At 36.6% G+C, this 26,064-nt stretch overlaps 1 protein-coding gene across 1 annotated transcript; it reads right to left on the bottom strand.

Annotated features, from left to right (window-relative positions):
• Positions 1-1,661: 1,661 nt before the first annotated feature.
• Positions 1,662-19,649, bottom strand: rad21a (RAD21 cohesin complex component a). Its single transcript, XM_082150095.1, has 14 exons — positions 19,496-19,649; positions 18,620-18,806; positions 18,009-18,138; positions 17,812-17,911; positions 16,876-16,982; positions 15,478-15,675; positions 14,892-15,014; positions 13,580-13,711; positions 12,600-12,823; positions 9,042-9,195; positions 8,065-8,210; positions 6,851-7,033; positions 5,411-5,491; positions 1,662-2,369 (listed from the first exon to the last, which is right to left on the bottom strand). The coding sequence occupies exons 2-14, from the start codon at positions 18,761-18,763 to the stop codon at positions 2,178-2,180; spliced, it is 1,914 nt and encodes a 637-aa protein (XP_082006221.1). The 5' UTR covers positions 18,764-18,806; positions 19,496-19,649; the 3' UTR covers positions 1,662-2,177.
• Positions 19,650-26,064: the final 6,415 nt, after the last annotated feature.

The raw sequence follows: 26,064 nt of genomic DNA, 5'->3' as shown, positions 1-26,064 counted from the left end.
TGTTGACTCAGGTTACAGCTTTCCTGGTAGCCTTGAGTCAATTAACTTGTCTAAGAAAATGATTCATAAAACGTATAAATATCATATATATTTATCTATCAATATAAATACAAAAATGAAAAGACTACCAGTCAAAGTTCAGCTTTAGGAGGGGAAAGAAAGATGAAGATGAGGAGAGAGCAGGTACTGACAAATAATCTAATGCCCACTGACATGGTTTTAAAGCTATTTCTTAACCATATTTTGGCCTTCAAAAGTCTTAAATTGCAGAGAAATACACATGTTCTCGGGGGAGCATGTCCCCGAACCCCCTAACTACCTCACAACGCTGGTGTGGCTATACTATTGTGATACTTGGTGTCACAGTGACACTCTTGTCCCAAAAAGGATTGCTATACCACAATACTGAATATGTAGTCCCACAGTGGGTCATTTTCCCCTGGTGCACCTACACAACATTTGAGGGTTCCCCAACCTGCCAAATCCCACTTTAACCATATATATATATATACAGTACAGGCCAAAAGTTTGGACACATTACTATTTTTAATGTTTTTGAAAGAAGTTTCTTCTGCTCATCAAGCCTGCATTTATTTGATCAAAATACAGAAAAAAATAATAATATTGTGATATATTACAACTTAAAATAATTGGTTTTCAATTTATTATACTTTAAATGATCATTTATTCCTGTGATGCAAAGCTGAATTTTCAGGATCATTCCTCCAGTCTACCACATGATCCTTTAGAAATCATTGTAATATTCTGATTTATTATGAGTGTTGGACACAGTTCTGCTGACTAATATATTTGATGAATAAAAGGTTAAAAAGAACTGCATTTATTCAAAATAAAAAAAATATTTTCTAATAATATACATTTTCTTTACTATCACTTTTTATCAATTTAAAACATCCTTGCTGAATAAAAGTATTGATTTATTTCAAAAAAAGAAAGAAAAATAATTCCTGACCAGTAGTGTATATTGTTGTTACAAAAGATTTCTATTTTTAAAACATTTGCTTTTTTTTTATTATTCATCAAAGTATCCTAAAAAAGGATAGACTGGAGTAATGATGCTGAAAATTCAGCTTTGCATCACAAAAATAAATGATCATTTAAAGTATAATAAATTGAAAACCAGTTATTTTAAATTGTAATATATCACAATATTACATGTTTTTTTTCTGTATTTTTGATCAAATAAATGCAGGCTTGATGAGCAGAAGAAACTTTTCAAAAACATTAAAAATAGTAATGTGTCCAAACGTTTGGCCTGTACTGTGCACACACACACACACACACACACACACACACACACACACACACACACACACACACACACACACACACACACACACACACACACACACACACACACACACACACACACACACACACACACACACACACACACACACACACACACACACACACACACACACACACACACACACACACACACACACACACACACACACACACACACACACACACACACACACACACACACACACACACACACACACACACACACACACACACACACACACACACACACACACACACACACACACACACACACACACACACACACACACACACACACACACACACACACACACACACACACACCAGGTAAAAAGAGGAACATGGGTGACTTCTTTTTTCAATCCATATCAAAATTTAATCAAGTGCATACAAATTCCAATTGTATTTAGGAGTTTAAGAAACCTTTAATAATCATAATTGCCATTAAAAGAGAGATACAAAACATTGAACTATTTGTGTAATTAAATCCAAATGGGTTTCCAAAAATAAACCTTTGTCTCTCAACTGTGACATTATTAAAAAGTTAAAATGTACACATTACTAACTTACTACAAATGTAAAACTTACTGGGATAAAGCTTATGAAGGAAAATAAAAACAGAACAATGAGGGAAAAACAAAACAAGTAGTGAATCTGAAAGATCCCAGCGGTCTCGTCGATATAGAGGTCCAACATGTACTAAGCATTAACACCTTACTCTGTGGATACAATGTTGTCATGATCTATAGGGTTTGACTCAAATCTTTTTTCAAATTGGCCCCAGAGAACAAAAACAGATACAAAAAGCAACAGTAGCAAAACAAAACTGTTAAATACAACTACTAAAAACAAATGAGATTAGGCGTCTATACAATGTGGAAGCGTGGCCCCGGCGCGGCGATGATGTCACTGTAGGGTTCGGCCTGCGTCAGCTCGATCGCCTGCTGCTTCTTCAGGACCAGGAAGCTGTAGAACTTCGCCGCCGCCTGTTTCTTGTTGTTGTTTCTGCACAGCTCCAGGAGGCTGATGGACTGGGCTCCGGTTTTAGCCACCACACGCTGTCAAAGCACAGGAGAACATGAGGAAATGAGTTCTGAACGTCTTTCTGGGGTCATGCCTGAACATTAGGGCTGCCCTCCACTGAAGATCGTTCGGTTAATAATAGGGCTGGGTATTGACACAAATCTCACAATTCGATTCAATATTGATCATTTTGGATATCAGGGACAATACATGGCAAATTTTCTCAAGGAAAACAAATCTCTTCACTAATGCTGTAATGGGAGTCAGTGGTAGCCTATAGGCTTCATTAACCTACTGTAATATTGAAGGTAAAAATGAACTGATTTGTATACAAACACTTAAATTACACTTATTGTTATAATAAAGTTAAACGAAATATAAACATGTAAATGGTGGCTGTCATGAAAACCTGCCAGATTTATTCAAACATGCATTAAAAAAAAAGAAGAATATTAAAAATCATAATGAATATGTGATATGGTGCGTATATTTAGCAGAATGCTCCTCTCTAGAGTTAACTCTTCTCGCTGACTGACGAGTTTATGGTCACTGGATATGGTTTTTCTGAGGTAAATGTGACGTTACATGACATTGTTTACAAGCTGTTTTACTGACGTCTTTCCACGGTTGAAACACTGATTGGGCGACTCCATGTCACATGATACGGACTTCGATAAGTTGTACTCTCTCTTTAACACACTTTCAGAAGCTCATTCATGTTTATCTCGCGCTGTAACTGGTGTTATTAATGCGGAAGAGAAGATCATGTGCTTCTCTAGAGCCGAGCGATCTCACGCCACAGTGACAACACGGCATTTATGTTTTTGAATTTCGTAAGAAAATGGACGTAATTTGAAATATGAGACTTTGTTTCATATCAATAATAACAAAGCACAAAGATTATTGAGATTTATTGGATGGGACGCGGCGCTAGAATGTTACATTCATTCATCAACTGAGAACAGGATGACTAATCGACTCTTGGGATTTAAGAATCGATATCGGTTCGTAAAAATGAGAATCGATTAAAATCGAGAAATCAATATTTTTTACCCAGCCCTAGTAAATAAGGTTCATTAGTTAATGTATAAACTAGGGCTGCACAATATATCGAAATATCACAAATGTATATATCGCAATATGCATATCACAACGGCTCGCAATAACTGTGGTCATGAACACAAGACAGAGAGAATCACTCGCTGCTCTCGGCTGAATAACTCTTGTAGCTTTAATAAGAATCAGTATATATTTAATTCATACAGTGAAAACTAAGCAGTGTTTTATTTTTACATTTGATTATTGAGTTTGTGTTGTTAAATAACCCTAATGTAGGATAACCTGAACCCTGAACCCCGAGGTTTACACTGATGTTAAAATAACACTTCTTATATACAGTAAAACACTGATGTTCACTGGCAGAAGTTTAGGGATGTTTTCTTGTCACAAAAAGAAAGTGAAACACGTGTAGGTTATATATAATTTTAAAGATATTTTATAGACACTTTAAGCATTATCCTATCGCACATCGAATATCGCATTATTTAGAGTTATCGCATATCGCATTTTTCTTCAATATCGTGCAGCGCTGGTATTAACTAACATGAACTAACAATGAGCAATACATTTGTAACAGTATTAGTTAATCTTTGTTAATGTTAGTTAATAATAATCCAGCTGTTCATGTTAGTTCACAGTGCATTAACTAATGCTAACTAAAACAACCTTTGATTTGAATGCCATATTAGTGAATGTTGAAATTAATATTAACTAAGATTAATAAATGCTGAAGTACTATTGTTCATTCTTAGTTCATGTTAACTTATTGTAAAGTGTTACTGATTTTTCTAGTCGACTATTAGTCATTCATTTTAATAAGCCATAAATTATAATTATAATAATGCACCTTTAATTGCATATAAAAAAAGCATAGCCTAATCAGCGCACAAATTCAAACACAAAGCTGTGTTATCGGTAATGTTTTCAGCTGCAGAGATTAAATCTCCCGTTTCATTCAGGATTACATAATCTGAGAATATTAATTTTCCAATGGAATCTGTTCATTCAAAATGTAAAAATATCAAGCTTTCTAAAGCTATATGTCTCATGTCTGTGAGGCGAGTATACGCTGAGTTTCGGTTCATTTATATGATGCGCTCAAATTCAAGACCGAATTGACGAATTGAGAAAGCGCCATTATTTTACAAAAGCACAACGTTTTGTTGTTATTGTGAGTTTACAAAAATAAAAGTAGACCTTTACAGTTTGCATTACTCTAATGTGTATGACAGAAAATGACGGGTATTTGTAAGTCATGTGAGTTATGCACCGGCGCCTGTATATCATGTATGTGCCTAATAATAGCGTAATAATAATATCTATCTAGGGTAACACAGCGAGTGACTTGTAAAGTTTCTTGTAAAGTATCACGTTTCAAGTGATCAGCCATATTTGAGGACGATGAATGATAGGCGAATGTTAGTATAATCTGTCCATTATTTCAAGTTCTTTTTCTGCAACTAAACGACTAATACAATTTTGGTCGACTAACGGCCCTAATTAACAGAATTATTCACACACCTTCAACATTTCTCATATTATCACAGTTTGTTCACTATAGTTTAGAAAATGGTAATAAAATATGAGCAGAACTCAGTTGATATTTGACTGGTTTTGTCCGTCCTTCTGTTAGACTGTCTCACACATGAATTATGTTGAATATCTGTCAGCTGTTAAATTTAACTACACAATTAGATACTGTAATACCAGTTTAGCTCAACCAATCACCAAGCAATGCTTCATTGTGTTCAGTCTGTGTGTAAAAAGAGCATTAGCAATTAAAGACAAAACACTTAAGAAAACATGATCAGCTCAAAGTGTCGGAATCATTTTTGCTCCCAAATTTTAATAAATGTTACTGGTATGAATAATTTTTGGGTATAATATGTCAGTTTACTTTATTTTGCTCTCCTCACTTACATAAATGATCTATAGTGTCCTGCACTAGTAAAGAAATGATATCTGATGTCTGAATAATGTTAGTTTGACAGTATATAGCCCAAACACAAACACAAACCTGCAGGCCGTGAAGCATCTGCTGAGTTCTCTTGTTCCACCTCCTCTCCTCTTGGTCCTGGTCTCCTTGTCCCTCTTCACCCTGTTGTTTAAAACAAATCCAACAATTATCAGTAACACCAATGTTGGAGATGCATCATTAAAAGATCGCGATTCAAACATGCGAGAGCTTATATTGAACTGATAATGATTCAGCTGCATGCTCTATAAGATCACAGTGAACGTTCAGATCTGCGTATTTGCTTTTTAAACACACAGAATCATTATTTCTGTTACAAAAATTCAGATTATCACAGAAGTATTGGGATATAAACACTGATGTCTACGGTAGTGATTAAAATAAAGTAAATAACCTTTTGAAAGTAACTTGATGCTTCAGATAAAGATTGTATCTGTTATATCGTTACGCCAGAAGGTGGCGACAAGTGACTTTTCAAAAATGTATTTGTCATTGAATCATTCATTCAAGAGATTAGTTCAAACACGCTGATTCATCCAGTAATTAAGCAATTGAAGTCTTTGTGAGTGAGTCATTGAATCATTCATTCAATAGAATCATTCAAACACACTGATTCATCCAGTAATGAAACAAGTGAAGTCTTTAAGAGTGAGTCATTGAATCATTCATTCAATAGAATCATTCAAACACACTGATTCATCCAGTAATTAAGCAATTGAAGTCTTTGTGAGTGAGTCATTGAATCATTAATTCAAGAGAATCATTCAAAAACGCTGATTCATCCAGTAATTAAGCAATTGAAGTCTTTGTGAGTGAGTCATTGAATCATTCATTCAAGAGAATCATTCAAAAACGCTGATTCATCCAGTAATGAAACAAGTGAAGTCTTTATGAGTGAGTCATTGAATCATTCATTCAATAGAATCATTCAAACACGCTGATTCATCCAGTAATTAAGCAATTGAAGTCTTTGTGAGTGAGTCATTGAATCATTCATTCAAGAGAATCATTCAAAAACGCTGATTCATCCAGTAATTAAGCAATTGAAGTCTTTGTGAGTGAGTCATTGAATCATTCATTCAAGAGAATCATTCAAAAACGCTGATTCATCCAGTAATGAAACAAGTGAAGTCTTTATGAGTGAGTCATTGAATCATTCATTCAATAGAATCATTCAAACACACTGATTCATCCAGTAATGAAACAAGTGAAGTCTTTATGAGTGAGTCATTGAATCATTAACTCATTAATTCAAGAGATTTGTTCAAAAAAACACTGATTCATCTTACAATAAAAACAAGTCATTGAATCATCAAAATATTTTTTATTAACGAATTAAATATTTCTTAAATCGATTGCAGCAACTGCATTAAGATTTTGTCAGAACCTCTAGTAAACTACACGATCTTTGGTTTAGTCGTCTATTCAGAATCGTGAAGTATTTTGAGAGATTCTCTTCCAGCTTAATGCCGAGTGCCTCACCTCTTCGTCGCTGTCGTCCTTGTCCTTGTCTTTGCCCTTGTCGTCTAACAGGTCCAGTTCTGGCACCAGTGAAGAGAGGTTTGTGATGTCCTCAGGAGGAAGATCCACTTGGGGCATCTCCAGCTCATGGGAAAGGACCGACTGATCCACGGGCTGAAGCGTCTGATCCAACACTTCCATTTGCTGGAACCACAATTGTGCACTGTTAGGCTCGGCTTCAAAACATTTACTAGCCCTCTGGTGCTCCTCAGTCATCTTTGACCGAAAATTTTTACTTTTTTTTTTTACTTCATTGGAATGGTACGAAACTTGGTAAAGGTTCTGGCACTTTAAAAAAAAAATATATCATGGACATGATTCAAAAAGGTTAAATGGTCCTATAAAAAAAATTGTCACTTGTGCTCCTCGCGGTCAAAAATGAGCGCATTGGAAATGAATGGGAGACGAATTTCATCTAGTGGAAAGTCTTGGTACTGCAGCCAAACAATATCTGACTGAAAGCTCTTTTTTTTTTTTTGATAAAGCTCAAATTTTGAACAACTCATTTAGATTTATGGCTTTGAGTAGCAAAATGTCAATTTTTATATGAAATGTATATTTTCAAAAATCAAATTAGTATTTTTGTGCATTTTTCATAATACTTAATTCTGTTTCTTTTTTAGTTCACTTTTTAAACTTTTTTCACTTCAGCACGTGTCTGCCACGTGTCGTCTTTGAAAAGAGATCAAACTTACATCTGTTGCTCTAAAGCATTCAAGATTTACGAGTTTAAGTTGGAAATTTTATTTTCAGGTCTATGTCTAAAAAGTGAATAAATGTATTATAAATACAGCGATAATATCATTTAGAATAAAAAAAATCCCCATAAACTACAAAATATTACATAAAAAACATTTTCAATCTAAAATATAGTACATTCATTTCATTCAAAAAAAAGTATTATTTTTTTTTAAATCAGTCATTTTTGACGTTGCGCGAAGAGCACCAGAGGGCTGGGCAGAATGATTATCTGTAGGGATGGACCAATACCATTTAATGTTTTTGTGCCTTTTGTGAGGCTTAACAATTTCACACAATAGTATACACACAATATTGGATTTGGATCGGTCTTGTCTGACCGATACCTGATCCGGTAAAGAATGGCAGTATCGGAGCCAATACTGAGTATCGGATCGGCGCATCCCTAATTATCTGGTTGATTTAACTTGACTTACAGGCAATACTGCTTCTTTCTCGAGCGACTTGCGCTTGATTCCCCGCTGGCGAGATGGAGGAGGCATCATGGACTCGTCCAGAGCGGTTCTGCTGCCCTCCATAGAGGACGCCTGAAGCAAACTGTGCTCCTCCATGATGGTCTGATCTGTAGGGCACAACAAATGCTTTTAAATGACTACAACACTAATGTGTTAAAGCCAGGGGCTTTCAATCTTTCAGATGCTACTGAACCCCCAAACACAGGGTTTCTACAGAGACGGTAAAATGTAATTCCAGGACTTTTCAAGCACTACTTTTTAGGTTTAAGGACTACAGAGATCTCACTTATCAGACAATATCTTTATTATCTTTCAAATTCTAAAAAAGGTAAATAGCTCATAAATAAAACAAAATGGTTCAAATAAAGTGTAGCTGATGCATCGACTGCTGTCGTATTAACATCGTAACAGTGACGAAATGCATTTGTCCGTTCAGGGCCACTGTAGAAACATGTGGATGTAAGCGGACCCGAGGTGTGTGTAGATAGAAATGTCTCATTCTAAGGTAATAAACATAACAGTTAATTATGTAAGGTCTTTATAAACCACTCAAAACATAGTTATGTATATGATATTTAGTGATGGGTCACGATCCGTTCATTGCGTCTGTAACGTGACAAATGAACGAAAGAAGGTAAAGTAATTATTTATGTTCCCTGTAAACTGCATTTTAATGATTTCTTAATTCCGAATATGGTCAAGATTGCATAGGTGGATGTTTTCGGGGAATTTGGCTGTTAAAAGTATAACATTTAAAGTCACTTAAATAAACAAATTCATTTTGATGAACGAGATCGAACAAGAGAGTCAGTAAAATGATCCCAACTTCCCATCACTAATGAATGATATTGCATTTCTGTCAACAGATCCTCCTAAATATTACACAACGCACGTTTAAGCTACAGTAGCTGTGCTTGTGTAGCGACGCAAAAGCTTACCAATCACGTCACTCCTGTGACCCAGCGGCTCCTCTCTGGGCACTTCTGGGTTCTCCAGCTCCTTCAGGAAGTCCTCGAGACTATCCGCTTCTCCTCCCTTCCTCCTCTTCCTCAGCTCATCAGGCACCAGAGGAGTCAAGCAGCGAGTGAACATCTGCAACACACACACATTCACTATGATTCCAGCCCTGGGCTTTAACACACTGATGTTAAAGGGATAGTTCACCCAAAAATGAAAATTAGCCCATAGTTACACCACCAAGTCATCCTAGGTGTATATGACCTTCTTCTTTCAGACGAACACAATCAGAGTTATATGAAAAAATATCCTGGCTCTTCCAAGCTTTAAAATGGCAGCGAATGGCCATTTCTGTTTTGAAGTCCATCAAAGCACATCTATTCATGATAAAAGCGCATCTGTCCATGATAAAAGTGCATCTGTCCATCATAAAAGCGCATCTATTCATGATAAAAGTGCATCTATTCTAGGGCTGGGCGATATATCGATATAAAAAATATATCGATATATTTTTGAAATGCGATATGGAATTAGACCATATCGCATATATCGATATAGTTCAAATTTGCGCTGTGATCCTTGCTCCCCGCGCCTCCTTTTCCACTCTGCGTGCGTGTTTAGAGCATGTGATGTTATGAGAGGCGAATCATGACTACTTCAGAAAACCCAGCACAATAGGAACTATCAGGCAGTGACATAAGTGTACGCTGAGATAAAGTTTTTCACCTCAGAAAAACTGACTTTCTTGTCCTGTCAGCCGTTATCATGTTACTCGTAGCGCACACTCTTCAATTGCACGCGCAAATGCGGCGGCGCGCGCGGTGTATCGCCTCACTGATCAAGTGCAAAAGAAACTACGAGCATGCAACGCCGTTACGTTGTAAATTACACGAAATAAAAGTAATGCAGGTATGATTTTCATTCTATTCACCAGGAGCAGTTTCCATGTTTCATTAACAGTTATTGTTAATATTGTGTATTCACCATGGTTACTGTCCTTTCCATATTAACCCCAAAATGCCACTATTTTTCTTTGTGTTATTTTTTATATTTTTAAATGACTGTAGTGGCTCATACCAACATTGTATTAACAAAAACTAGTTTGGGACTGCCATTTTAATAACTTTAGCATAGGCCTAATGTTTATTTATTAGTACTAGTCTTTACTATTAGTCATATTCTTACAATTTATGTTATATATATGTATATGTATGTATGGATGTATATATATAGCCTATATAGGCAAATTATAACATGTTTACACAAAATGTGTTTATAGCCTATATATATATTGAATGTAAACTTTGATAATCATAATTAATAAATCGCAATTACAATTCGAAGGGAATAATCGGCAATTATGATTTTTGTCATAATCGTGCAGCCCTAACTTAGGTGAAGAAACCTGTTTATTATTTATTCATTTGATTTTGCAACTGTTCATTGAAATAGTTGGTTTCAATAAAACTACTTGTGACGTCATATTTGGCTTTGACTTTGAATGAACATTTTCTCTCACTTTGCGGAAAAAATATCGGGATATATATCGTATATCGATATTCAGCCTAAATATATCGCGATATGACTTTTGGTCCATATCGCCCAGCCCTAATCTATTCATGATAAAAGTGCATCTATTCATGATTAAAGTGCATCTATTCATGATAAAAGCTCATCTGTCCATCATAAAAGTGCATCTATCCATGATAAAAGCGCATCTGTCCATGATAAAAGCGCATCTGTCCATCATAAAAGTGCATCTATCCATGATAAAAGCGCATCTGTCCATCATAAAAGTGCATCTATCCATGATAAAAGCACATCTGTCCATCATAAAAGTGCATCTATCCATCATAAAAGCGCATCTGTCCATCATAAAAGTGCATCTATCCATGATAAAAGCGCATCTGTCCATGATAAAAGCGCATCTGTCCATCATAAAAGTGCATCTGTCCATGATAAAAGCGCATCTATCCATGATAAAAGCGCATCTATCCATGATAAAAGTCCATCTATCCATCATAAAAGCACATCTGTCCATCATAAAAGCGCATCTATCCATGATAAAAGCGCATCTATCCATGATAAAAGTCCATCTATCCATCATAAAAGTGCATCTATCCATCATAAAAGTGCATCTATCCATCATAAAAGTGCATCTATCCATGATAAAAGTGCATCTATCCATCATAAGTGCATCTATCCATGATAAAAGTGCATATATCCATGATAAAAGTGCATCTATCCATCATAAGCGCATCTATCCATGATAAAAGTCCATCTATCCATCATAAAAGTGCATCTATCCATGATAAAAGCGCATCTGTCCATGATAAAAGCGCATCTGTCCATCATAAAAGTGCATCTGTCCATGATAAAAGCGCATCTATCCATGATAAAAGCGCATCTATCCATGATAAAAGTCCATCTATCCATCATAAAAGCACATCTGTCCATCATAAAAGCGCATCTATCCATGATAAAAGCGCATCTATCCATGATAAAAGTCCATCTATCCATCATAAAAGTGCATCTATCCATCATAAAAGTGCATCTATCCATCATAAAAGTGCATCTATCCATGATAAAAGTGCATCTATCCATGATAAAAGTGCATATATCCATGATAAAAGTGCATCTATCCATCATAAGCGCATCTATCCATGATAAAAGTCCATCTATTCATGATAAAAGTGCATCTATCCATGATAAAAGTGCATCTATTCATGATAAAAGTGCATCTATCCATGATAAAAGTGCATCTATCCATGATAAAAGTGCATCTATTCATGATAAAAGTGCATCTATCCATCATAAGTGCATCTATCCACGATAAAAGTGCATCTATCCATCATAAAAGTGCATCTATCCATGATAAAAGTGCATCTATCCATCATAAGAGCATCTATCCATGATAAAAGCGCATCTGTCCATGATAAAAGCGCATCTATCCATGATAAAAGTGCATCTATCCATGATAAAAGCGCATCTGTCCATGATAAAAGCGCATCTATCCATGATAAAAGTGCATCTATCCATGATAAAAGTGCATCTATCCATGATAAAAGTGCATCTATCCACCATAAAAGTGCATCTATCCACCATAAAAGTGCATCTATCCATGATAAAAGTGCATCTATCCATGATAAAAGCTTATCTATCCATCATAAAAGTGCATCTATCATCATAAAAGTGCATCTATCCATCATAAAAGTGCATCTATCCATCATAAAAGTGCATCTATCCATCATAAAAGCGCATCTATCCATGATAAAAGTGCATCTATCCATAAAAGTGCATCTATCCATCATAAAAGTGCATCTATCCATCATAAAAGTGCATCTATCCATGATAAAAGTGCATCTATCCATAAAAGTGCATCTATCCATGATAAAAGTATCTTAAATAACTCAGATTGTGTTCGCCTGAAAGAAGAATGTCATAAACACCTAGGATGGCTTCAGGGTGAGAACTGTAAATCATGGGCTAATTTTCATTTTTGGGAGAACTATCCCTTTAAAAGAGGACCAGCCCATCACCTTCAGCAGACGCCCGTTCCAGAGAGGTTGAGCCGGCAATGAGAAAAGCTTCTCTACGCCTCCAGTCTCCTTCCACATCATCAGCTTCTTAGTGGGAGGAGCCAAATCCAGCGTGGTGACGATGTCGGAGTAGTCGCTCAACTGGGCCCGGATGGTCTTGCTGTCCAACTCCTTCAGGCTGTCGACGATGAGCTTCCTCTTTCTCTTAGCCTTGGTTTCTTTCACTGAGGACGCACCACAAGTGTTTTATTAAGAGATATTCAGGCACAAAATTGACAGTTAATATTGATCCTTCCCTCGCGTTTTGTTCTAAAACTCCAAAAATTATACTTAATTTTTTTGGTCCAGAATGCTTATTATGTTTCATTTTGATCATATTTTTTTTACTTTGTATGATTTTTTTATTTTATTTATTCATTTTATATTATTAGATTTGATCAATAAATAATAAATAAAAAGCAATTTTAGCACATTCCTCGCATTCTTTCAACTTAAATTCAAAATACTGTGATGCATGAACCTTTTAATTCAGCTCAAAATAATTTATATTGGGTTTCTTGTCAAATATTTTAAAAAAAATTTATTAACATGATCATTTCATGACTCTTGCCACTAGATGGCCTTATAGCTCTATATATGGAGCAAATGAGCTGTTCCGCTGGGTCCTAAAGTCAGTTAACTTCAGTATGTATTCAGATACACACGTAGACATTATAAAATAATTTTTTGGTAAAGTTTTTGCATTTTTAGTTTGAATTTTGAGCATTTTTAAGGTTTTCTATGTGTACCGAAGCATTCCTCGCATTCCATTCATTCCTAAGGGGGTCAAATTGACCCGTGATTGAAGGATTTGTTACTTTTTAAAATTTCAACCAAAAAATCCTTGAATCCATTTTAAAAAAAAAAGTGTATTCGTGGTTCAAGTGCAACAAAAGTCCGATGAACAATTTAAAAGAAGAAAATGTATCGTTCATTTGTACCAGTAATGTCGATGGGCTCGAGAGCGAACGCTTCGTCCTCATTGGGCACCAGAGTGGTCTGTTCGGTCTGGTCTGTGGTGTTGGGAAGAGGCTCAACTGGACCAGACTCTGGACTGTCAGGACCGCCAGGAGCTGAAATAATGCAAAAGTGTCATGAGGGTCAATGGCATTACGTTCATATATACAGTACATAATTTAAAAATGCATATCCTACAGATATTGACTTGACATTTGAAACAAGAAACTTCACATCACAGAAAGGATCCCTGTAAACCCTCATGATTGTGTATCAGGGTTAGTTTCACATTTTCTAAATATAAAAAAAAGGCATGGCAAGATTTGCTTTCCAATAATAAAATACAAATTTTTGTTGACACTTTATATTACATCTTATTAAAGTAATAACAGTAAATTATGCATAATTACTAAAGCAATCCTTAACCATATACCAAGTACATTTTATTAATTACAATTTCTCAGCATTTAATTGTACAACCTTAGAGTAAAATTCTTGCAAAAACAACCAGACACAGGAAAAGTTTCTTTCCCCAGGCCATCTACCTCATGAACACTTAAATGTTCCCCTACTGTGGAACAAACATGTGCAATACTTCCCTCAGACATTTCATTATAGCACCTTATAACTTTATATATATTTATAATTTATAATCTTTTTTTTTTTTTTTTTTTTTTTTTATACCTATGTTACTTGTCACTTGTCTTGTCACTTTATATTGTATGTGTACTGGAAGCTACTGTCACCAAGACAAATTCCTCGTATGCGCAAGCATACTTGGCAATAAAGCTCTTTCTGATTCTGATTCTGATTCTGAAAATGTGTTTGAAAATTTAGGATCAAGTGACTCGTGTGTCAAGAAATATTAATTTGAGTTCAAAAAAACCTTTTCCAGAACAAATAAAATATTTTTAGAAAATCCTTTATAAATTTCTTTGGAAATTGATTGAGTGATTGAATTGCAAAATTCAAATAGTAAAAAATAGGTTCTCCATCTTCCACAATTGTTAGTTATTTTATTCACCTTATTTTTAAAGTAAGAGCAACACGGCCATTTGTACCTTGAATGCGTCTCATCAGCATCCAGTTATTTTAACTGTACAAAAACTGCAAACATATTTTATTATCGTAATTAAACACTGGTTTGTAGCACAAATTGTTTTACCATTCTGTGCATTATGTTATTCTACCAGTTATTTACTATAGCAGCTGATGAACCAGAAGTTCACACACATTCACAGAAAACAGCTCGATAGATTCACTCAAGAGCCAAGAATGTTTGCAGGATCTACTCACGAGAGAAGTTATCGAAGTCGTCTTCATCGTCGCCGTGGTCTTGAGGCATCATCACGCTGTCAGTGATGGCAGGAGGATCGTCAAATATTCCTCCACCGTCGTCATTGCTCAGAATCTTATCCACTGAAACACAAACACACAAACACTTTTGGTTCATCACGATCCGATTCAAATAGATTCTTGGTCACGATTCGATTCAATGTTTTTTTTACAAACAGCAATATTGTTTAATATAAAATGCTTAGTCTATCTTTTCCAAACGGTTGAAGACAATGTTTTTTTTTATGTACATAATTTTAATTCAATATGTGCATAGATTTGATTGTAGTTTAATGTTTTGTGTTAATTTTCTTCAAGTCAGGATCAAGTCACTCACATGTCAAGAAATTGACATGAGTGCAAAAACTTTTTTCAGAACAAAAAAAAAAAAAAAATCCTTTTAAAGTTAAAGAAGTGGAACACTTTAGAAAATCGATTTTTGAAATTTGTGAATCGATACAAATCGGTAAAAGATAGAATCGCGATTCATATATGAATGGATTTTAACCCGTACCTCTAATCACAGGTCAAATCAACATGAACTTACTCAGAATTCCCCCGTCGGTGTTTTCCAGGTTGTTGTCCCCGAAGTCGTCGTAGTCGAGGGTCGTGGGTTTGTCGGGGAGGTGAGCGGGACCAGGCTCCGCTTCCAGGAGCAGGTTCGAGGCAGAAGATCCATGGATGATGTCCACCTCAAAAGCATTCTCCTCTCTCATCATCTCACGATCATCCATGCCAAAGTCACCTGGCATGACATCACAAGCGTCAAGTTATGGAGTACATGGACCTCGCGACTTATTTTACAAATAGGGTTTAATCACTGCACGATTAATCGCAATTTCCATGTAATCGCACTTCAATCGAGTTGGCTTATCGTGATTTTGAAAATGCAAATGCTGAGATTATATTGTAATGTGCAGCTTGTCAGTGACGCACGGCTCAGTAAACGCGGCTCACTCTGAAAGCACTGAGTTTGAGTCGCTTATAACGTGCATTTGAAAAAGCAACATGCGTCAAACATCTTTCCAGACATGAGAAGCATTTATGAACCTCGTCCAACAAAAGACAACATTTTATAACATGCTTTTACTCCTAACCCACTTCATAAGGACAGCTGAGCTCGTCCTTCTGTGAGATGATGAGCTTCTGACACAGAAGGCAGTCGTGTGTTTATACGTCATGTTAAATCAAAGCGTTTCAATCTTCTGTTTATTCAGAGACAGCGATGGGGGTTTCCTGGAATGATGCGTGTTATCACACTGCGGTGGGGCATATGTGGTGTGTGAAAGACACTCTGGTGTTCAGATGTGTGTGAGACTCTGGTGTTCAGATGTGTGTGAGACTCTGGTGTTCAGATGTGTGTGAGACTCTGGTGTTCAGATGGATGTGTGTGTGTGTGTGTGTGTGTGTGTGTGTGTGTGTGTGTGTGTGTGTGTGTGTGTGTGTGTGTGTGTGTGTGTGTGTGTGTGTGTGTGTGAGAGAGAGACTCCGGTGTTCAGATGGATGTGTGTGTGTGTGTGTGTGTGTGTGTGTGTGTGTGTGTGTGTGTGTGTGTGTGTGTGTGTGTGTGTGTGTGTGTGTGTGTGTGTGTGAGAGAGAGACTCCGGTGTTCAGATGGATGTGTGTGTGTGTGTGTGTGTGTGTGTGTGTGTGTGTGTGTGTGTGTGTGTGTGTGTGTGTGTGTGTGTGTGTGTGTGTGTGTGTGTGTGTGTGTGTGTGTGTGTGTGTGAGAGAGAGAGACTCCGGTGTTCAGATGTATGTGTGTGTGTTTGTGAAAGACTCTGGTGTTCAAATGTATGTGTGTGTATGTGTGTGTGATACTCTGTTTTTCATTTGTATGTGTGTGTGAGACTGGTGTTCAGATGTGTGTGTGAGACTCTGGTTTCAGTGCGATTAATTGTGCAGCTCTACTTAATATAAATATAAACAGCTTGTGAGTTTTTACCGAAGTCATTGTCAGTCATGAGGCTGATGTTTCCTACTTCCTCCCTCATGGTGATCTCCTCAACACGACTCTGGTTCAGGGTGAACTGCTGTGCTACATCTATATCACTGAAACACACATTTTTTCATTTATAAATGACAAATGCAAAAAGCCACATTCAGGAGGAGTAGATATCACAGAAGCATAACTTTTAAAAATAAGAATCCAGGACCTTTGTGTAGTTTTATATCAAGCAAAATTGCATTGTTTTTGACCCATTCACAGTCTATAGCCCTATTCGTACGGTAATTTCAACATTTACAGGGGTTAGTCTGTCATTTTATTGACGTCCGAATCCAAATCTACTGTTTTTTGACAACTTAATTGCCGTATGAATCCACATCTCTGAGTTTACAAAAAAAAGATTGTTTCAAAATCCACAGTTTAAATCCTTTTGATCACTGCAGGGCACCGTACGCACAGTGTACACTTATCACTGAAACGCTGGGAAGTATTTACAAGAACAATACTTCATCACAGCTCCACCTCAGCGAACAAAAAGGAGAGATAAAAGCAGGTAACATTTGAAATTGGCTGTTATTGTGGCAGCAATATATGATCATTTAAAAATGTAGGCTATTATACACAACATTACAAATAAAATAAAAACAAGCAGCTTTATTTTTACCTCATGTAAATAAGAGGCTGCATGAACATGTTTCCGCTAATTTCCATATTTTTAAAATGACCTCCTTTTGATATAAAAAGAATTTCACAGGATTACAAAACTCACTCCTCCAGTGTCAATAAATCTCCATCCGAATGCATGAGTTTTATCACTGAGGTGCCATGTAAATTATTTTACAGACGTCCACATGAGAAACAATTACTGTCCGAATAGGGCTTTTGTCTTAAAACAGACAGAATATGAATGTGTAATAAAACACAGTGTCTTACTCCAGATCAGGAAGAGGCTGGTCAAAATCGTGGAACTCCTCTGGTAAAGTGATGGCGTTGTACGCAGCCTCACGGTTGTCTTCTGGCAGATCAACGACACCTGGAAACACACAATGCATTGCAGTAAATATTACCAGGCAAACCCAGCTGGCCCCGTTATTAATGCTTTGACTGTTACAGGTTTTTAGATTCAATACCTGGGCGGAAAGCCATTTTGATCTTGATAAACGCTTCGTTACAATCAGCCAGAAGATATTTGGCTTTTCTGTGGTAGATCCTCACCACGCCCAGGAGAAGATGGCCAGATGTACGCAGAGCCATTTTCACCTATTTAGTAGAGTAGAAAAAGAGAATTAGCACATGCATGAACACACACATCACTCAAAAGCACACAACATATGAACACACACACCACTCAAAAGCACACAACATATGAACACACACCACTCAAAAGCACACAACATATGAACACACACCCACTCAAAAGCACACAACATATGAACACACACCACTCAAAAGCACACAACATATGAACACACACATCACTCAAAAGCACACAACATATGAACACACACATCACTCAAAAGCACACAACATATGAACACACACCACTCAAAAGCACACAACATATGAACACACACCACTCAAAAGCACACAACATATGAACACACACCACTCAAAAGCACACAACATATGAACACACACATCACTCAAAAGCACACAACATATGAACACACATCACTCAAAAGCACACAACATATGAACACACATCACTCAAAAGCACACAACAAGCAGCAGAAAGACACACCTTTGGTGAGATGATGCTCTCCACGCTGCTTTCCAGGTTGCATTCAAAGACGTGTGCTTTGGTCAGTTTTTTGTCCCAATGGGCCGCCAGCCAGATCTTGGCTAGCGGCCCACGTTTACTGAGGACGAAGTGGGCGTAAAACATTGCCCTGGTGTCTGGTCAATCCTCTGAGACCTCTCTGCTACACCTGGAGGAGACACGACAGGATTCATTCAAAACTAGCACTACAATAAAGTCTCATGCACTTCAACATGCACACAAATGTTATCTAACGGCAACTCACTAGGGCTTGAGACACAGTATATGCAGATTAATCTAAAACATGCATTCGTCAAATCTTACGCAAGCAATCACAAACACATCTTTATATTGACTGTTTTGCATGCTTAGCCTACATTGCCCGCCTTTACACCAACATTAAAACATGACGAAATCGAGGTTAAACACAATTCCACGGCCCCAAAACGCCACATAATCCAATGCAAAGTTTTTAAAGAGGTTTAATGCACGCAAAATATGACAAAAAAATGCATTTATTAACGATGCAAAACAAATGCGTTATTTTCCACACAAGCGTTTGGCTAAGTTGTTGCTTAGCAAGCTGAGCTAGTTAGCTTTAAATAACCAACGCTTATATCACTTTACACATATATACATGATTATACATTATTTTTCTTTGTCACATATAACGACTTAAAGTTACAACGGATTTATATTTAAATACAGCTTGCACAGCCAGGTTATTTTCAAGCTATCGTTAGCAATTAGCATTAGCCAACTGTTGATTAGCAACGGCCTCAAATTTAATTCTCCTGCTCGTAAATTAAGCTTCACACGCAAATGAATCCGCAATAATACACATTTTCCATAACGTACCATTCAAAATATGTTATCCGTGTTGATTGCGGCCAGGCTTTTCTCTCCCCTCCCGCGGAGAGAAGTTAGCAAGCGCTTCCTCTCATTGAATCCGATCAAGATGGCGCGCGCTCTCGGCGGGATGTTTACAGTCAAAATTTGGCGGAGGGAGGAGCTTGGTCAGTGATTGACAGGTCGTGGCTGCAGTGGAAGCTGCCGGTAGGCGGGGCTTGGCTGGTGATTGACAGGAAGCGGCTACAGTGGAAGCTGCCGGTGGGCGAGGCTTGGCTGGTGATTGACAGGAAGCGGCTGCAGAGGAAGCTGCCGGAGGGCGGGGCTTGGCTGGTGATTGACAGGAAGCGGCTACAGTGGAAGCTGCCGGTGGGCGGGGCTTGGCTAGTGATTGACAGGTCGTGGCTGTCTTGGATCGGTTGGCAGAGGGCGGTGTTGTGTTACTAAACGAACAATGGCTACAGGAAGTCGAATGAATATACACTTCTTATATGTGTAGCCTACTGTGACTGTAATGTAATGCTGTTCTTTTGAACTTTCTATTCATCAAAGAATCCTGAAATAAAAAAGTAAATAACCGTTTTCAACATATAATAATGAAAAATGTTTCTTGAACATCAAATCATCATATTAGAACGATTTCTGAAGGATCATGTGACACTGAAGACTGGAGTAATGATGCTGAAAATGCAGCTTTGATCAAAGGAATAAATTACACTTCACTATATATTCACATAGAAAACAGATGATTTACATTGGAATAATATTTCACAATATCACTGTTTTTATCAAATAAATGCAGCCTCGGTGAGCAGAAGAGACTTCTTTTAAAAACACAAAAAATCCAAAAACTTTTGACTGGTAGTGTATATGTATGTATTGGAAGGGATATTCAAAAGCAAAAAATATTCCTACAATTCTCTCCCTTATACGTGAACATATTTTTCAAAGAATCCTGAAATAAAAATGTAAATAACTGTTTCAACATATATGAATATATATATATATATATATATATATATATATATATATATATATATATATATATATATATATATATATATATATATATATATATACTGTATATATATATATCATTAGTCTATTCTCTCAACATCAACATGTAAACATGACCCTCAAACTCTATATTTCACCTGATGATGGATGTGCAGCTGAGAATAATATATTTCACTCCTTGCCTGTATTTTGCTGCAGGCTTTGATTGGCTTCTATTAAGGAGTTGATTCAGTTACCAAAGGCTAGTCATTAAAGGCCCGAGTCTCTTTCACGGTGTTAAGTTGATTTAAATTACGGGGTCGTTCGCTGCAGACCCGAAGCCATTCTCCGCCATTGATCTACTGCGCCTTTGATACCGAGTCTAAATGAATTTAGACCTCAATGAGTCACGATGGGAATTTTTAGAAGACACATTTTTAGATTTCATCGTGGAAGACACTGTGTCACATTAGAAATGCAATGCTTTATTGAAACACTGTAAATGTGACATGGCACAGTCATAAGCGTACATTTGTGATGCTTGAAACTCTATGTAAGTGTGTGAGTTTAGTGTCATGCATTGATGCATCATTACTTGATGCAAGTATGCATTGCATTCTCAGCATTAAAGGGGTCATATTGTGCTTTTTTCTCATGTTCATCTTTCTTTAGTGTTTAATGTTGCTTTTTGAGCATGAAAAAGCTTTGCAAAGTTATTCTCTATATCAGTGTTTCTGAACTCCCTGTTTCTTGAACGAACACGTCACAATATTCCTCACTATAATAATTTATACGCAGAATAAAGGGGCGGGGCCTGGTTGAGTTAGTTAGTAGTGTGTTAAACTGGTGGTTATGGTAAGGGAAGACACTCGGAGCGCTCGACCAATCACAACACACTGCTCCAGCCGACCAATCAGAGCACAGTGTGCTTTTCAGAAGGAGGGGCTTCACAGAGACAGGAAGTAAACAGAGCGTTACTGACAGACTGGGGAGAGAGGAGCCGCAACAATGGAGGAAAATAATCAACATTCAAGCAGGAAAACCTGTTCTAGTAGAGCCTGAAAAAAAGTCTGACCAAGATGCCCGCAGTGTGAAGTGACTTGCCTATAAAAGGGCCTTTGGAGTGTCTCGGCGTTAACAAAACCCTCAGGTGCTGCAGGTCTGCGTGTTCAATCCTCTTGGCCTCCTCTAATGTCTGTTTGGCATGGTAATGAGAGAAGGTGATGGCATTGCTTAGCATATCAGACACAGTTTGTATTCATTGGGAACAGCTCTGAGAAATGGGACTAATCAAAATGTGCAAATTAAACCTCCCAGTAAATTGATTCCTTTTATCCAATTGAAATTCCACACATGCTGCAGATTCAATTGAAGAATGTGCAAGACACCTATAGGGTTCACAATCTCATATTTACAAGATATCGCCATGACATGTGGTCTGGGTTTTTAGCATTTCATGTAAAATCTCTGTTGTGCATTGACCAGGGAGTGTAACATATGTGACCTGATTCATGACTGTGGCCCAAATACACAATTTGACTTATGAATGATTAATAAACAGCTCTGACTTTATAAATATATATATATAAACTACTCTAGTTATAATATTTATTAAAACAAATATAAACTACTAGTTATAATATAAAAATATATTTCTAACTTAAAAAAAAAAGATTTATGAATCATATATGAATTTATGAATCATATAAGAATCATATATGATAATTTAATTTAAATGGTGGCTGTAATAAAAACAAAAACAATTTATTTTTTACATTTATTATGAGATTTATTCCAAAAAAAAGTGTAAAAAATTTAGTGCATATATTTAACAATCTTCTTTTTACTGTTTTATCCACACACTCTGATGTTTATTTATGTTTATTATACTTATAGTACAACTGAAATCATGATCGGCTGCTTCATATGGAAGCCCATTTCCACCAGCAAAAGGGGAAAAAAACACAATATTTAGTGATGACAAAATTATGACATAAAAAGTCACAAATTATGACATTAAAAATAAAAATTATGACATTCTAATTTAGTTTTTTGTTTTGACTTTTAAGTCATAATTTTGACTTTTTATCTCATGATAACTTAGTATGTCATAATTTTGACATTTTAGTCATAATTAGCCTATGACGGTCATATTTTAGAATTTTATCTCACAATTATGTCTTTTTAAATCATATTTTTTACTTTTTATCTCCTAATTATGACTTTTTAATTGTATTTACATGGGCTTCCATAGCTTCATGCTTAAGTGATCTGTTACACTACATCATCAAAATAAATAAATAAATAATATCATAATAAAACTCACATGATTGTGAAACCTGATATGTCATATTACCATAAACAACATTAAACATGCAAGTTTTTCTTGGAATTGCATTTCTCTATAAATATTTTAATGGAATTGTGCATTATACATTTTTTTCATTTAATATTAGGATATTATGAAATATCTGACCGGGAAATGGTGTAGTATTTCAGAGAGCCGTGTGATAAATGTGGATCGCAGCTCAGATCAGATCATTTGATGAAACCTCTAACGTTTGATTTCAGACTTGGGTCGTTTTCTCAGGAGAAATATAAGATAAGCAAAACTCCATTTGCTCTATGAGAGACACTGGGATATTAAAGAGACCTCAGGTTTAATCAAGCACACGAAACCTTGTAAATATCATGCATCAACATGATTTATTTCCGCGTGTAAAGATGCAGCTGCGCACGTCTCAGATGCTGATAAATGTATGAATCCCAGCACGCTCAAAATGAAGCTCAGAGACCAGATAAAAATGGAGAAAGGCGGTTCTGAGCATTTATAGGTGAGTGTCAGATGAAAAGGCACAACTGGAGACCTCAACACTCTGATCTCAATGTGTCTTGATCAAACGTCGGTCTTTTATTATGTGAACACATTGAAACTGGCAGATGTATTTGCATATAAATGGTCTCCATGGCCTGCCGTGAAACCGCAGGGCTGGAAACAGTTATTTTCTAGTGTTAGGTATGAAACTAGGTATTAATATTGCATTATAAGTCAAGCGATTTGAACAAACCCTTAACCCTAAGCTTTAAACTTTACCGTGTTACTCATGAATGATGCCTCAAAACATGTGTCTTGTTGAGAAGTGCAACATTTTATGGACTTTTAGTTTGTATTTCATTGTTTCCCTGCTTCCTTTGTTCCACATTTCCCCACTTCGTTTTTTTCCTTAGGTTACTGACTATGCCATTGTTTGTTGCTATGGTTACTGATTGCTTTCCACACCTGTTTCTTGTTCAGTATTTTTTTCTCATGTATTTAAGCCCTCAGTTTCGTTCTCCTCAATGTCTTTGCTTTAGTGAAGCTGTTCCTTGATTCCTGCCTTCTGGATTGCCTTCTTAGCCTTTGCTTTTGTAAAGGATTTCACGCAACAATGTACTAAAAAATGTACTTTGTTTTTTTGTTTTGTTTTTTTGTGTACAGACGACATCGTTGTCAAAACTATCCCTGTTCACAAGGATGACTAGAAACGCTGTATTCTGCTGCTAGGCCAGTAGATGGCGATGTCACTTTGTATAGAAACACTACACACCTGTAGATTGAACACGGATGTGCATGATGTCACCGTTAAAGTCTCCCTGTACCTGTAGTCAATCATTTTATTCCTTAAAACTCATCTTTGATCAACTCATCATCAAGATTTTTTCCTTGAAAACCTTAACCTTGAAAACTCGACACCCTTGCCTCATTTAGTATGCGCGGATCTATGAATATGCAGATGAGCCCCGCCTCCACTCACTCACTCAGCTCAGAGATCCACTGGTTGACGATCACACGTTGATCTGATTGGTTACAAGGTAGTTTGTGACGTCAGAAACACCAGCGATTTCAAAGCGTGTTTTTGAGACTGTCTTTGGTTCACTGCAGTTTTAAGGAGGAAATACTCAGCAGTGGTGTCGACTTTACACATGGTTTGTCTTAAGCACATTAAAAACACCACATAGACACATAAACAACATTAAAAGCTGGATTTTCACCAGAGGGGGACTTTAACACGCATTTTTGTAATTGTCAAAAGTTTGTGTTGTCAGGCCCCCAAAAAGCAGACAAAAACACACAAAAAACGGCACTTTCGTACAATTAAAAGGCTTTTACTTGCTAAAAAGTCTATCAATCAGGCGACAGGCGGCATGCATTGAGGTTTCTCAGATCATGTTGATCATGTAAGGCCTTAGAAATATCGCTATGAACTAGCTAATATAAAATAGTTACTGTTTAGGCTACTCGCGTCTTAAGGCAACCTTCATTGAAGTTCATTGAACTCAAAAATAGTTTCTCAGAAAGTTGATGCTAATTCAGATGCTATCAGATGGAGTCAGTCGTGTATCAGCCTGTTCATTCTTCAAACAGCACCGAGAGATTAGACGAAGCCTTTAGCAGTTCTGTTGATATGATGCTATTCTCCACATACACTGGCACAAGAAAGCAACGAGGGAAGCCGGTATTAACATGCCTTTGACAGTCAGATTATTTCTACATCAATTAAACCTCCGCACTGACGGATGGCTACGCAAATAAATCTGCCACAGATTTTATACGGAAAGATCTAGATCTCGGAGGATTATAACACAAAGGCACGTTGTCTTTACACCTGTTATATGCTTGTGTAGTCATTCATATCTAGGCCGGACTGTTCACATATATGCTCGCTTGCTAATTGTATCTCGTTTCAGTGTTTTGATGTGCTCATGGCACCATGTAATGCACTTTCGCAATAGGCTGAAGGTTCGGTTGAAAGCGAATGACAAGCAACAGTATAAACATCCCTAGTTAAACAACCGCTGAATATGAACGTCAACTCAAGCGAAGTGTTTTGGCACATTTACACATCAGATTTGCCTCTTTGTCAAGCAGTTGGAACGTCAATGCAAACTCTTCATCAGTCCATAAATATCTGTAACCGCAGAGAAATGCTTTCACAAACACATTTTCTTCAGTGTTGATGTATTTCCTCGTTGTCCTGTTGCCAAACCTTAGCGAGTTGACTATGTAAACAGCATTTTAAAGCACCACATGTAATCCCAGAATGAATTTCAGTGTTCTATGGAGGCTTGTTTACGCAACAGAATAAAAAAAGAAAAAAAAGTTAATTGCGACTTTTTACTTTTTATCTCACAATTGCGTGATATAAAGTCAGAATTGCGTGATTTAAAGTCAGAATTGCGTGATTTAAAGTCAGAATTTTGTTATAAAGTCACAATTGTGTGTTATAAAGTCAGAATTGCGTGATATAAAGTCAGAATTTTGTTATAAAGTCACAATTGTGTGATATAGTCACAATTGTGTGTTATAAAGTCAGAATTGCATGATATAAAGTCACAATTGTGTGATATAAAGTCAGAATTGTGAGATATAAAGTCACAATTGTGTGTTATAAAGTCAGAATTGCGTGATATAAAGTCAGAATTTTGTTATAAAGTCACAATTGTGTGTTATAAAGTCACAATTGCGTGATATGAAGTCAGAATTGTGTGATATAAAGTCAGAATTTTGTTATAAAGTCACAATTGTGTGTTATAAAGTAAGA

Source organism: Leuciscus leuciscus, assembly GCF_965113295.1.
Source record: "Leuciscus leuciscus genome assembly, chromosome: 20".
In the NCBI taxonomy this organism is placed as follows: Eukaryota; Metazoa; Chordata; class Actinopteri; order Cypriniformes; family Leuciscidae; genus Leuciscus; species Leuciscus leuciscus.
Note: the sequence above shows the minus strand (reverse complement) of the source record. Positions and strands in the feature narration are given on the sequence as shown.